Here is a 13,716-nt window from a genome sequence, read left to right as displayed (position 1 = left end):
ATTACAGGGCACCAGCTTATTTAAAAGACTTGTTAAGGGACTTAAAGGGAGACTTAGACCCCAATACAATAGTACTGGGGGACTTCAATACTCCACTCTCAGAGATAGACAGATCAACAGGACAGAAGATCAACAAGGAGACAGTAGATTTAAATGACACTATAGCCCGAATGGATCTAACAGACATCTACAGAACATTTCATCCTACATCTAAGGACTTTACATTCTTCTCAGCAGTACATGGAACCCTCTCTAGGATTGACCACATACTAGGCCATAAAGCAAGTCTCAGCAAATTCAAAAGAATTAGAATCATACCATGCAGCTTCTCAGACCACAAAGGAATGAAATTGGAAATTGGCAACTCAGGAATCCCTAGAGCACGTGCAAACACATGGAGATTGAACAACATGCTCCTGAATGAACAACGGGTCATAGAAGAAATTAAAAGAGAAATCAAAAATTTTCTGGAAGTAAATGAGGATAACAGCACAACATACCAAAACCTATGGGATACAACAAAAGCAGTGTTAAGAGGAAAGTTTATATCAATAGGTGCCTACATCAAGAAATTGGAAAGGCACCAAATAGATGAGCTTTCAAGTCATCTCAAGGATCTAGAAAATCTGCAGCAAACCAAACCCAAACCCAGTAGGAGAAGAGAAATAATTAAAATCAGAGAAGAAATCAACAGGATTGAATCCAAAAAAACATTACAAAAAATCAGCCAAACGAGGAGCTGGTTTTTTGAAAAAATAAACAAAATTGACACCCCATTGGCCCAACTAACTAAAAAAAGAAGAGAAAAGACCCAAATCAATAGGATCAGAGATGAAATGGGAAACGTAACAACAGACACCACAGAAATAAAAAGAATCATCAGAAATTACTACAAGGACTTGTATGCCAGCAAACAGGGAAATCTATCAGAAATGGACAGATTCTTGGACACATACAACCTCCCTAAATTGAGCCAGGAAGACATAGAAAACCTAAACAGACCAATAACTGACACAGAAATTGAAACAGTAATAAAGGCCCTCCCAACAAAGAAAAGCCCAGGGCCAGATGGATTCACTGCTGAGTTCTACCAGACATTCAGAGAAGAACTAACTCCAATTCTTCTCAAACTATTCAGAGCAATCGAAAAAGAGGGAATCCTCCCAAATTCTTTCTATGAAGCCACCATCACCTTAATTCCTAAGCCAGAAAGAGACGCAACATTGAAAGAGAATTACAGACCAATATCCCTGATGAACATAGATGCAAAAATTCTCAATAAAATTCTGGCCAATAGAATGCAACAACACATCAGAAAGATCATCCACCCAGACCAAGTGGGATTCATCCCCGGTATGCAGGGATGGTTCAACATTCACAAAACAATCAACGTAATACACTACATTAACAGACTGCAGAAGAAAAACCATATGATTCTCTCAATAGACGCAGAGAAAGCATTTGATAAAATACAACACCCTTTCATGATGAAAACTCTAAGCAAACTGGGTATGGAAGGAACATTCCTTAATACAATCAAAGCAATATATGAAAAACCCACGGCCAATATCCTATTGAATGGGGAAAAGTTGGAAGCATTTCCACTGAAATCTGGTACCAGACAGGGATGCCCTCTCTCACCACTGCTATTCAATATAGTTCTGGAAGTTTTGGCCAGAGCTATTAGGCAAGAAAAAGAAATTAAAGGGATACAAATCGGGAAGGACGAACTCAAACTATCCCTCTTTGCAGATGATATGATTCTTTATTTAGGGGACCCAAAGAACTCTACTAAGAGACTGCTGGAACTCATCGAAGAGTTTGGCAAAGTAGCAGGATATAAAATCAATCCACAAAAATCAACAGCCTTTGTATACACAGGCAATGCCACGGCTGAGGAAGAACTTCTAAAATCAATCCCATTCACAATAGCTACAAAAACAATCAAATACCTTGGAATAAACTTAACCAAAGACGTTAAAGATCTCTATGATGAAAACTACAAAACCTTATAGAAAGAAATAGAAGAGGATACCAAAAAATGGAGAAATCTTCCATGCTCATGGATTGGAAGAATCAATATCATCAAAATGTCTATCCTCCCAAAAGCAATGTATACATTCAATGCAATACCCATCAAGATCCCGAAGACCTTCTTCTCAGATCTAGAAAAAATGATGCTGAAATTCATATGGAGACACAGAAGACCTCGAATAGCCAAAGCAATCCTGTACAACAAAAACAAAGCCGGAGGCATCACAATACCTGATTTCAGGACATACTACAGGGCAGTTGTTATCAAAACAGCATGGTACTGGTACAGAAACAGATGGATAGACCAATGGAACAGAATAGAAACACCAGAAATCAATCCAAACATCTACAGCCAACTTATATTTGACCAAAGATCCAAATCTAATCCCTGGAATAAGGACAGTCTATTCAATAAATGGTGCTGGAAAAATTGGATTTCCTCATGCAGAAGCTTGAAGCAAGACCCATACCTATCACCTTACACAAAAATTCACTCAACATGGATTAAAGACTTAAATCTACGACCCGAAACCATCAAATTATTAGAGAGCATTGGAGAAACCCTGCAAGATATAGGCACAGGCAAAGACTTCCTGGAAAATACTCCAACAGCACAGGCAGTCAAAACCAAAATTAACATTTGGGATTGCATCAAATTGAGAAGTTTCTGTACTTCAAAAGAAACAGTCAGGAAAGTGAAGAGGCAACCAACAGAATGGGAAAAAATATTCGCAAACTATACTACAGATAAAGGATTGATAACCAGAATCTACAAAGAAATCAAGAAAATCCACAACAACAAAGCAAACAACCCACTTAAGAGATGGGTCAAGGACCTCAATAGACATTTTTCGAAAGAGGAAATCCAAATGGCCAACAGACACATGAAAAAATGTTCAAGATCACTGGCAATCAGAGAAATGCAAATCAAAACCACAATGAGGTTCCATCTCACCCCGGTGAGAATAGCTCACATTCAGAAATCTACCAACAACAGATGCTGGAGAGGATGTGGGGAAAAAGGGACACTAACCCACTGTTGGTGGGAATGCAAACTGGTTAAGCCACTATGGAAGTCTGTCTGGAGATTCCTCAGAAACCTGAACATAACCCTACCATACAACCCAGCCATCCCACTCCTTGGAATTTACCCAAAGGAATTTAATTTGGCAAATAAAAAAGCCATCTGCACATTAATGTTTATTGCAGCTCAATTCACAATAGCTAAGACCTGGAACCAACCCAAATGCCCATCAACAGTAGACTGGATAAAGAAATTATGGGACATGTACTCCATAGAATACTATACAGCAGTAAGAAACAATGAAACCCAGTCATTTGCAACAAGATGGAGCAATCTGGAAAACATCATGCTGAGTGAATTAAGCCAGTCCCAAAGAGAAAAATATCATTTGTTTTCCCTGATCGGTGACAACTGAGCGCCAAAGAGAAAACCTGTTAAGTGAAATGGACACTATAAGCAACTATGACCTGATCAGCTCCTGTCCTGACTTTAGATGTACAGTGTAATACTTTATCCTTTTTAGTATTTGTTGTTGTTGTTGTTGTTCTAGTACTATTGGTTGAACTCAGTAATTAACACACAATTATTCTCAGGTGTTTAAATTTTAACCGAAAAGTGATCCCTGTTAAATCTAAGAGTGGAAAAAGAGAGGGAGGAGATGAACAATTAGGAAGATGCTCAATCGGACTGGCCGCAAATGGTGGAGTTAGAAATGTGCAGGGGATTCCAACACAATTCCATCAAGATGGCATGTACCAATGCCATCGCACTAGTCCAAGTGATCAATTTCAGCTCACAATTGATAGCTCTGATAGGTCTAAGAGTCAAAGAGATCACACAAACAAGACAAGTATCTGCTAATACTAACTGATAGAATCAAAAAGGGAGAGAAAGATCCAACATGGGAGGTGGGATACACAGCACACTCATAGGATGGCAGATGTCCTAAACAACACTCCGGCCTCAGAATCGGCCCTCAGGGCATTCAGATCTGGCTGAAGAGCCCGTGAGAGTATAGCAGGCATGGAAAGCCAAGATATCATGGAAAAAAAAAAAAAAGACCTAAATGAATGATCTCTGTGAGTGAGATCCCAGTGGAAAGAACGGGGCCATCAAAGAGGGAGGTACCCTTCTCCGAAGGGAGGAGAGAACCTCCACTTTGACTATGACCCTATCGGAATAAGATCAAAGTCAGCGAACTCTAAAGGCTTCCATAGCCCTGGCAACTCATGACTGGAGCCTAGGGAGATTACTGACGCCATGAACAGGAGTGTCAAATTGTTAGGTCAGCAACAGGAGTCACTGTGTACTTACACCCCATGCGGGATCTGTCCCTAATGTGTCGTCTAAAGCCAAGTGATGCTATGACTGGTACTGAAACAGTATTTTTATACTTTGCGTTTCTGTGTGGGCGCAGACTGATGAGGTCTTTGCTAATTATATACTGAAGTGATCTTCTGTATATAAAGAGAATTGGAAATGAAAAAAAAAAAAACAACCTGGTGTTAAAATGGAAATGGCATAGAAAATTAATTATTTTGAAAAAAAAAATTATGTAGGATCTCTGTCTTTAATGTGCTGTACATTGCTATTTAATGCTATAATTAGTAATCCAATGGTAGTTTTTTCACTTGATGTTGCTATATGGGCAAAATGTTGAAATCTTTACCTAATATATACTAAACTGATCTTCTGTATACAAAGAGAATTGAAAATGAATCTTTACATGAATGGAAGGGGAAAGGGAGCGGGAGGGGGGAGGGTTGCGGGCGGGAGGGAAGTTATGGGAGGGGGGAAGCCATTGTAACCCATAAGCTATACTTTGGAAATTTATATTCATTAAATAAAAGTTTAATAATAAAAAAAAAATGTTCCTAAACAAGTAGGTCTCGTATAAAGGAAAGAGTGTGCTAGCCCCGAGGAACCATGTAACGAGGAACACAAAGGGGTATGTGGGGCAGACATTGGCCGGACCTGTGCTCAAGAGGAAGGAGGATGCTTAAGACAACAACCGGTGACCAGAGGCAGGGGGTCTGCACTCGGAGCTGAGTGTGCTGGGCCACTGCGGGGTGACAACATCAAACAGTCAAGTCCATGGCCAGGTCCTGCCAGGATTCCCTACCCAGCTAGCCGTATGTGGCTTAATACTGCGTCTTAGAGTTTGCTGTGGTCAGGGGACGGGAAACACAGAAGCTACGGTTCTCCTTAGAAATTCACAGTCTGGCTTTGTAGATCAGTGCTGGGAGTCTCCCCAGAGACAAGGGACTGTTTCTCAGAGGCCAGCTCCCAGTTAGGGCAGATGTGTCCCGACAGCTCCGGGCAGCACGCAGGCAGCCTTCTCCCTGGGGCCTGACCTTGACATTATCTAACCAAATCTTTTCTTGGGAGTCATCCAGAGGAATATACATTTTTTGTTTCATTGTGGGTGAGTAAAGTATTTAAATACCAGTCACATTTCTTTACTTACAAAGTGTGGGAGCCATGTCTATTAGCCTTGCACTGCAGTAGCCTTGCAACTTTTAACAATTTGCTTTCTCTAAAATGAAAATATGCAAGGGCCTTGGATAAGCTACAGTGGATACAAGGATATCAGATCTGTGACTCCCATGTGCGTCACATAAGAGGGAATAAGAGGAGGAATTTTAGCATCTGTTACCACCACTCTGGAAATGAAGAGAAAATATTAATGGCTGTGGGAGCAGAAGCAGGGGTTTTCCTACCTTGGAAATGGTAGCATGCCCCAGAATGTCATCGGGGGACGTCGGCTCCTCAATCCACAATGGCTTGAACTCAGCCAGCTTTGACATCCACTCCACGGCCTCAGGCACGTCCCAGCGCTGGTTGGCATCCATCATCTGTCAGGAGAGACCCTTCATAGCGGGGGGTGGGTGGGCAGTGCACACCTCGCTGCAGAGCTGTGGCTTCCAGAGAGGAAATGCTGTTATCTGGTGCCACCACCTGCTGAGTGTGGCTCCCCTGACAATTCTAAGGCCTGGCCCTCCGCTCTAACAAATGGTACCAAAGGGAAGCCTCAGAGACTGGAACTCTGGCTCCATGAACTATCTTTTGAAGGAAATGCACACTGTCCAATGAGCCGCAGTGAATTCCAGAAGCCCAGGCCATGAGAAATGTTCATTGGCCCTGGAGCTCAGGCCCAATACATTTATCTGCCCCCCACAAATAAGCACATTTCAAAACGTTTGTGGGAAATGGAAGTAAGACATATATTTATTTTGGTGTCAAAAAAACCTGTTGAAATCCATGCATCATTTTCTTTTTCGTAATATACATTTTCCATGAATTTTTGAAGACCCCTCCCTTGTGTGCTGTCTTACAGTGCTGTTTGGAAGAAGCGTTCATCACCCTCAGAGTTATACTGTAGTCAACCCTGAGTTGCTCAATAGTATCTGGCACAGTAACAAATAACCCACACTCTACCATTCACGGAGCATCTGCTCCACTAGGCACTACATGGATTCCGTCCCATTTAATACTTCCAATAACCCTACAGGCAGTTCATATTAACCCGATTTACAAAGCAAGCAGGCATGCGGAGAAGTTAGTCAGGTCAGTGGTGAGTGCAAGTCCAGGCCCAGCTGTCTGCATGCAGGAAGCCAGCTGCTGGGTGTGCTAACCTTGAGAGAGCCCTCCATCCCCTCATAGCCCCATCACACTAGCAGAAGAGACAGAGAAACAGAGCTCTCTATAGAATGTGCTAAGTGGGAAAAGCACACTTAGATCAATTTTTATCATAAATTATTTGGATGAGGATGATGTCATGAAACAAAAGCAGCATTAATTCATCTATAAATAATGGGACTTCTGATCCTAAGGCAAGGATCCCAAGCTTCCATTTTAACTTATGAAATGAGCCTCTAAAACTGCATGGCTTATGTAGCCAGTGCTGCAGAATTTAAAAACTAAAAACCATCAGCCTTGATTTTTTTTAAAGCATTTTAAAGAGTTCACCTCCTATAAGATGACGAACTATTCTCCACTGACAATAACTTTTTAAATTCCCAGTGTTCTCTAATCCTTGCTTGAAACAAACTGCCTTTTGGCCCTGGTCAAAGGCTGGTATTCTCAGTGGGGTAAAGGATATTTACCAGAGTCTTCTCTGGTCCAATCATGTCTCTGATGAGGCGGCATCGGCGCATGTCATCCTGGAGATCAGCACCCACCTTTACTTTAAACCTGTTACGACACATACGGTTGAGCACTTCAGATCTATCCAACCTGGCAAAAACGTCCCTGTCAGTAATTCAGAGAGCAACAATGTGGCACAATGGGTTAAGCCCCCATTTGGGATGCTAACATGGGAGTCACAGATCTGATATCCTTGTATCCACTGTAGCTTATCCAAGGCCCTTGCATATTTTCATTTTAGAGAAAGCAAATTGTTAAAAGTTGCAAGGCTACTGCAGTGCAAGGCTAATAGACATGGCTCCCACACTTTGTAAGTAAAGAAATGTGACTGGCATTTAAATACTTTACTCACCCACAATGAAACAAAAAATGTATATTCCTCTGGATGACTCCCAAGAAAAGATTTGGTTAGATAATGTCAAGGTCAGGCCCCAGGGAGAAGGCTGCCTGCGTGCTGCCCGGAGCTGTCGGGATGCTAACATCCCAAATGGGAGTGCTAATTCTGAGAGTCCTGGCCATGCCACTTCCAATCCTGCTTCCTACTAATGCATTCTGGGAGGCAGCAGGTGATGGCTCAGTGCTTGGGCCCCTGCCACCCATGTGGGAGACCTGGATGGAATTCCTGGCTCCTGGCTTTGGCCTTGTACAGTTTGGTTGTTGCAAGCATTTGGGAACTGAACCCCTAGATGGAATCTCTCAATCCCTTTCCTCTTTCCCTTTCTCCCTCTCTTTCTTTCTCTCCTCTCCCTCTCTGCTTCTCTCTCCCTCTCGCTCTCTCTCTGTTTATGTGTGTGTATTGCTCTGCATTTCAAATAAAATTTTTAAAATAGACCACATTTTCTAGTAACCTCTTGCTCTTCCCAATCAATCTTCGGACACATCACTAAGAAAGGAATAAACCTGCAACTTGTACGACTTTACTCACTGTAAGGGCCTTCACTCTCAATTATCTGCAGAACTGCAGTTAAGGAAATGAAGGGAGAATTAGGTTTTGAATATGACTGAGTTTTTAGTGTGCCCTGAAAAGGAAATAAAAAAAAAAAAAGAGCCACAATCAGAATTGAAAAGGGAGAGTGAGGCCCCCTTTGTAGCTTGACTCAAGAGTCTGATTTATAAAGTGCTGACATCAGCACAGCCCTCCACACAGAGGGCTTCACCTTGAATTAACTCAGGGAGGCAGAGGCCACAGGCCCAGTCCATCCCCAACGTGCAGGGACCTGAGGCTCAGGGGGGGCCAGAGACTAGGTCACATTACTGGGGAGCAGCAGAGGCTACCTCCAGGAAGCTCTCCCTGAGCTAGTAAGTCTTGCTTATTTTCATGTGAAAGGCAAAGAGACAGAGAGCGAGCGAGAGAGCGCTTCCACCTGCTGTTTCACTCCCCAGATGCCCTCATCTAAGTCTCCCACGTGAGTGGCAGGGACTTTCTCCCACGTGAGTGGCAGGGACTTCAGTACTTGAGCCATCGTGTACTGCCTCCCAGAGTGTGCATTAGCAGGAAGGTGGACTGAGAGCAGAGGAGCTGTGACTGCAGCCAGGCACTCCATACGTGGGGTGCAGGTGACCCACACAGCCAGTTAGCCGCTGTGCCAGAAAGCCCATCTCTCCTTGAACTATTCTCTTGAGGAGTGGGCTTCAACATCCAGACTATGCCCTCAGAAGAGTGTCGTTGGCCCAAAAAGTGGGCCCCCATGTTCGTGGTCAAGGCTGTTCCCTCTACTGTTCAAAGTACCCCACCTTCCTGCCCCCAGGGTGCAGAGAGACCCCCTCACTTACTGCTTCTGTTCTCTCCCTGCACTCAGCACACAACCCACTAACGAAGACATTTCCATACCAGATGGAACTTCCACGAGTCCCCAGAGGCCAGGCTTCCTGCACTGAGAGAGCTGTGAAATCTCTCTGAATCCCTCACTCACCAGATGCGGCTCCTCCTGCCTCGCCTGGGTGTGTGGGAGGACTGAAAGCAAGCTCTTACTGCACCTGCGCTGAATCCACCCTGTGCCAGTCCTTGCCAGACATGGCAACGTGGGGAGAGCCCTGAGCTAAGACTGTCTCTATTTCACAGAGCGAGAAAATGAGGCCGAGAGAGACTGACCAGCTTGCTCCGTTCACACAGTGAATACTTGCAGGGGATGAGGGCAGAGGGGAGATGAGATCCCTGTTCTGACAGATGCCAAAGCCCCTTGCCACTGCTTCTCTCTGCCTCCTTCGCGTTCTCGCTCAACACTTTAGTCAGGCCAGTTTGCCAAGAATTCAGCACCTCTTAAACTGGAATCGCCCAGGGATGTTGGCACGTTTGGATGCAGCAGGCGAGTGCCTTGGGAAGTTAACCTGGCCCCTCTAGATTTGATTGAGCCAGAGCTAATGGATTTCTGTTCTTGCTTGCAATCAATGATCTCCATGCTCTCTCCCAGCCCCGATGCTCTAGGACGCCAATCAGGGCTCCCACCTCATCTTAGAGAAAGAGTGGTGTAGGCTGACACATCCTTGGCATCTAACATAGGACGCCCTCTGTCCTCATTAACCCTGAGCAGCTCTCCACTGCCCGAGTCCCTTATACCACAAACCGGCAAAGTCAAATCCATCACGGCCCAAATAACTCACCTGGTCCAGCCGTCCTTCAGTGCCTCCGCGCAGCGCTGTGGGGGAGGGAGCGCACTGTCAGCACACTGAGAAGCTCCTGGGGCCCGGTGAGGACCTCCGTCAGTTCTGAGCTCCCAAACATTAAGGCTGTAGCATAAACTACAGGTACACCTCTGCTAATGGCCTGGGAAAAGCAGCAGAAGGCCCAAGTAGCAGGGCTCCTGCCACCCACATGGGAAACCTGAAAGAGGCTCCTTGGCTTCAGCCTGGGCCAGTGCTAGCTATTGCCGCCATCTGTGGAGTGAGTGAACAGATGGCAAACTTCTCTCTCTGTCTCTCCCTCTCTCTCTGTAGCTCTAACTTCCAAAATAAATAAATAGATAGATAAATAAATAAATCTTTTAAAACACACACACACACACACAGAGGAACACCCATGTTTGGCTGAAGTTAAGAGCAGAAGCAGGCCAGCATTGTAGGGGGTAAAGGTGCTGCCTGCAACACCGGCATCCCCTATGGTCTCCAGTTTGTGTCCTGGTTGCTCCATTTCTGATTCAGTTTCCTGCTAATGGCCTGGAAAAAGGAGCAGAAGATGACCCAAGTGCTTGGGCCTCTGCCACTCATGTGGGAGAACTGGATGAGACTCCTGGCTCCTAGTTTTGGCCTGGCCCAGCTCTGGCCATTGCAGCCTTCTGGGGAGTAAACCAGTGGATGGAAGATTTCTGTCTCTCTGACTCTCCTTCTTTCTCTGCTTAACTCTGACTTTCAAACACCCAAATGAATCTTTACTTAAAAAAAAAAAAAAAAAGAAGGAGCTTAGCCAACAGCGCAATTCTTTCTACTTGCCTCTCTTCCCTCATTTCTACGGGAAACATGTCTTTGTCACAACATTCCTGGAAGGGAGATGTGGCATTAACATCTTTTTTTTTTTTTGACAGGCAGAGTGGACAGTGAGAGAGAGAGACAGAGAGAAAGGTCTTCCTTTTCCGTTGGTTCACCCCTCAATGGCCGCTGCAGCTGGCGCACCATGCTGATCTGAAGCCAGGAGCCAGGTGCTTCTCCTGGTTTCCCATGTGGGGGCAGGGCCCAAGAACTTGGGCCACCCTCCACTGCACTCCCTGGCCACAGCAGAGAGCTGGACTGGAAGAGGAGCAATCAAGACAGAATCCGACACCCCGACCGGGACTAGAACCCAGTGTGCCAGCGCTGCAGGTGGAGGATTAGCCTATTGAGCCATGGCGCCGGCCAACATCCCTCCTTTTAAAACTGGGATACTCCGCGGCATTCACAGAGCCAATGGATGAGAGAGCAACAAGCAGAAGTCAGCTTCCCCCGCTGCTCCCCACCCGCACCCCCTCCCTGCCTCTAAGGTGAGAACAACACAATGAGGAAGAGTAAGAGATGAACCATGTGCTGACTACATGCCACGTTCCAGCCACGGTATATCTCACTACATTTATCTGAGTCCTCAAAACCGCCCCATCTACCATTATTTCCCTACCTCACATGAGGATACTGAGGCCCAGCTTGGTTAAGTGACTTGCAAAATGGTACAAGGCTGGCTCTCCCTGGAATCAAATCCCAGGCTGTCACCTTCCAGAGCCCAAGGTAGAGATCACGAAGGCACAGAGTCCCAGTATCCAGGATATGAATGGCTTTATTTTTGTTCATGCATAGGTACTTTCAGAATGAAGTCTTGGATCCAAAATGGTTTATAAAGGCTAACAAGGGGGGCTGGTGCTGTGGCATAGCGGGTAAAGCCACCACCTGCAGTGCTGACATCCCATATGGGTGCCTGCCAGTTTGAGTCCCAGCTGCTCCACTTCTGAACCAGGACTCTGCTATGGCCTAGAAAAGCAGTGGAAGATGGCCCAAGTGCTTTGGCTCCTGCACCTGCATGGGTGACCTGGAGGAAGCTCCTGGCTCCTGATCTGCACAGCTCTGGCCTTTGTGGCCATCTGGGGAGTGGACCAACAGATGGAAGATCTCTCTTTCTCTCTCTGCCTCTCTTTCTCTCTGTGTGTAACTGATTTTCAAATAAATAAATAAATCTTTAAAAAATTAGTTTAAAAATCAAAAGTCTCAAGGGGTAGGAGTGCATGGTGACTGTTCCAGCCAGAGGTCACAAGCTGGGCTGACAACCTGGACTTGCATGGCTGGCGTCTGAAGAGGGGCAGTGCTGTGGATTGAGCCTTCAACCTGTGGGGTCCCAGAGAATGCCAGGCTGGCAATGTAAGAACTGAATTGAGGGGCCGATGCTGTGGTAGCGGGTAAAGCCACTGCCTACAGTGCTGGCATCCCATGTGGGCGCTGGTTCATGTTCGGGCTGCTTCACTTCCGATCCAGCTCTCTGCTATGGCCTGGGAAAGCAGTAGAAGATGGCCCAAGTGCTTGGGCCCCTGCGCCCACCTGGGAGACCTGAAAGAACCTCCTGGATCCTGGCTTTAGATTGGCACAGCTCCAGCCATTGCGGCCAACTGGGGAGTGAACCAGAGGGTGCAAGATCTCTATCTCTCTCTGCCTCTCCCTCTCTCTGTGTAATTCTGAGTTTCAAATAGACAAATACACCATTTTTAAAAAACAAGAACTGAATGGAACAGAAGGGCACCAAGGTGCTGTCCATGGAGACTGGAGAACAGGTTGGGGCGGGAGACCACCCCACATATACCTGGCATCAGAAGGAAGGGACAGAGCACAGCACTGTGGGCAAAACAGAAGGGAAGACAGTTTGCTCCTCCCCCTCAGCCCATCCACAAAACCAAGTGAAAGAACCCACCTGCTTCAACATGTCATCTGAGTACCCCAGCCAGGCGCACGACGTGGTGTAAGCAGGGTAGCCGTGTGTCAGCATTTGTTCTTCTGCAAAAACACAACACTTTCCAGGGATCTCCGGAATTAGAACTACCTGGAGCTAAGCTGGTGCCCACAGACAAGTACCCAGGCACCAATACAGTCTCGTGGGGACTTCAAACCTGGGTGATCGGGATATCCTAAGGGCCCTCCCTGCCCATTGTGTGATACAGAAGCCAAACTTCCTTTTCAGCTCTGCAGTCGAAGGTCACACCCTGAAGTTTTCTTCACCCAGCCCCAACTATCTGTCCAAGGGCCTCGCTGCTTGGCACAGGGCATCTGGGAAAACCATGACCACTCCCAATGGACAGGCACACTCCAAAATGGACAATGACAGCAAACATAAGGAAAAGAAAGTTCTCCTGACCCACCTCTTTCTTTTTTACCAACTTGAGCTTGCTGCAGTATGTCTGGAAAAAATGAAAAGCATCACTTGTTCTTTCAGACAACAAAGCACACAGCTACCAAGTGTGTGCGTCAGAGTGACTGGATTGGGGCCCACTGCACCCCGCAAGTGCCACTCACCGTAGGCATCCTCCTCGGTCAGGACGTCAGTGATGTACCTGAAGTCGATGCAGGACAACAGCGTCCTGGGGTCCTGGCAGCAGGGCAGGAGGGGAAAGGGCCCAGTCAATTCACGGGAAGATTATGTGTCTAAGAAGCTGCTCACAGGGACCCATGGAGCTCACGCCTTCCACAAAGGGACCCTTGAGGCTGGTGCTCCTCGGCTGCTGTTCCTTCTGGGGCTCTCACTGCCCCTGACAAGCCCTAAGAGCCTCAGGCCCTGAGGTCTTGCTCCCTGCTTCTGCCTCATTCCTTTCCAACTCACACGGCTTCCTGGAGAGAGGACCTGACTCAAGGCGAACACTCAGTGCGAGATCCACGTCCTGTTTTTCTGCTGCAGCCCTCAGGCTGACCTGCAGGGAGCGCAGAGTGAATGAGGGAGGCCAGGGAGCAGTCTCGTGGCTGAGGAGAGAAGGCTGCTCTTGTTACCCCGCACCCAGCGCAGCCCTGGCCTAGCCCTTACCGGCAGCACAAGCTTGGGCAACATCTTTGGAGAAACGACGCTAATTCGCTTTACT

General features: G+C 46.3%; 1 protein-coding gene across 5 annotated transcripts in view; it reads right to left on the bottom strand.

Annotated features, from left to right (window-relative positions):
- The window catches only part of ENOSF1 (enolase superfamily member 1), a 47,256-nt gene that overhangs the window by 12,099 nt on the left and 21,441 nt on the right, over positions 1–13,716 (bottom strand). For all 5 annotated transcript variants that reach the window (XM_062201431.1, XM_062201430.1, XM_062201435.1 and 2 more), the window contains 6 exons: positions 13,160–13,232; positions 13,006–13,044; positions 12,561–12,643; positions 9,806–9,840; positions 7,165–7,252; positions 5,779–5,913 (listed from right to left, as the gene is read on the bottom strand). In XM_062201431.1, the coding sequence (XP_062057415.1) occupies positions 5,779–5,913; positions 7,165–7,252; positions 9,806–9,840; positions 12,561–12,643; positions 13,006–13,044; positions 13,160–13,232 (453 nt within the window). The remainder of the gene's footprint in view (positions 1–5,778; positions 5,914–7,164; positions 7,253–9,805; positions 9,841–12,560; positions 12,644–13,005; positions 13,045–13,159; positions 13,233–13,716) is intronic.

This window comes from Lepus europaeus, chromosome 9 (genome assembly GCF_033115175.1).
Source record: "Lepus europaeus isolate LE1 chromosome 9, mLepTim1.pri, whole genome shotgun sequence".
Taxonomy (NCBI): domain Eukaryota; kingdom Metazoa; phylum Chordata; class Mammalia; order Lagomorpha; family Leporidae; genus Lepus; species Lepus europaeus.
The sequence above is the reverse complement of the archived record's forward strand: the minus strand, read 5'-3'. Positions and strand labels throughout refer to the sequence as shown.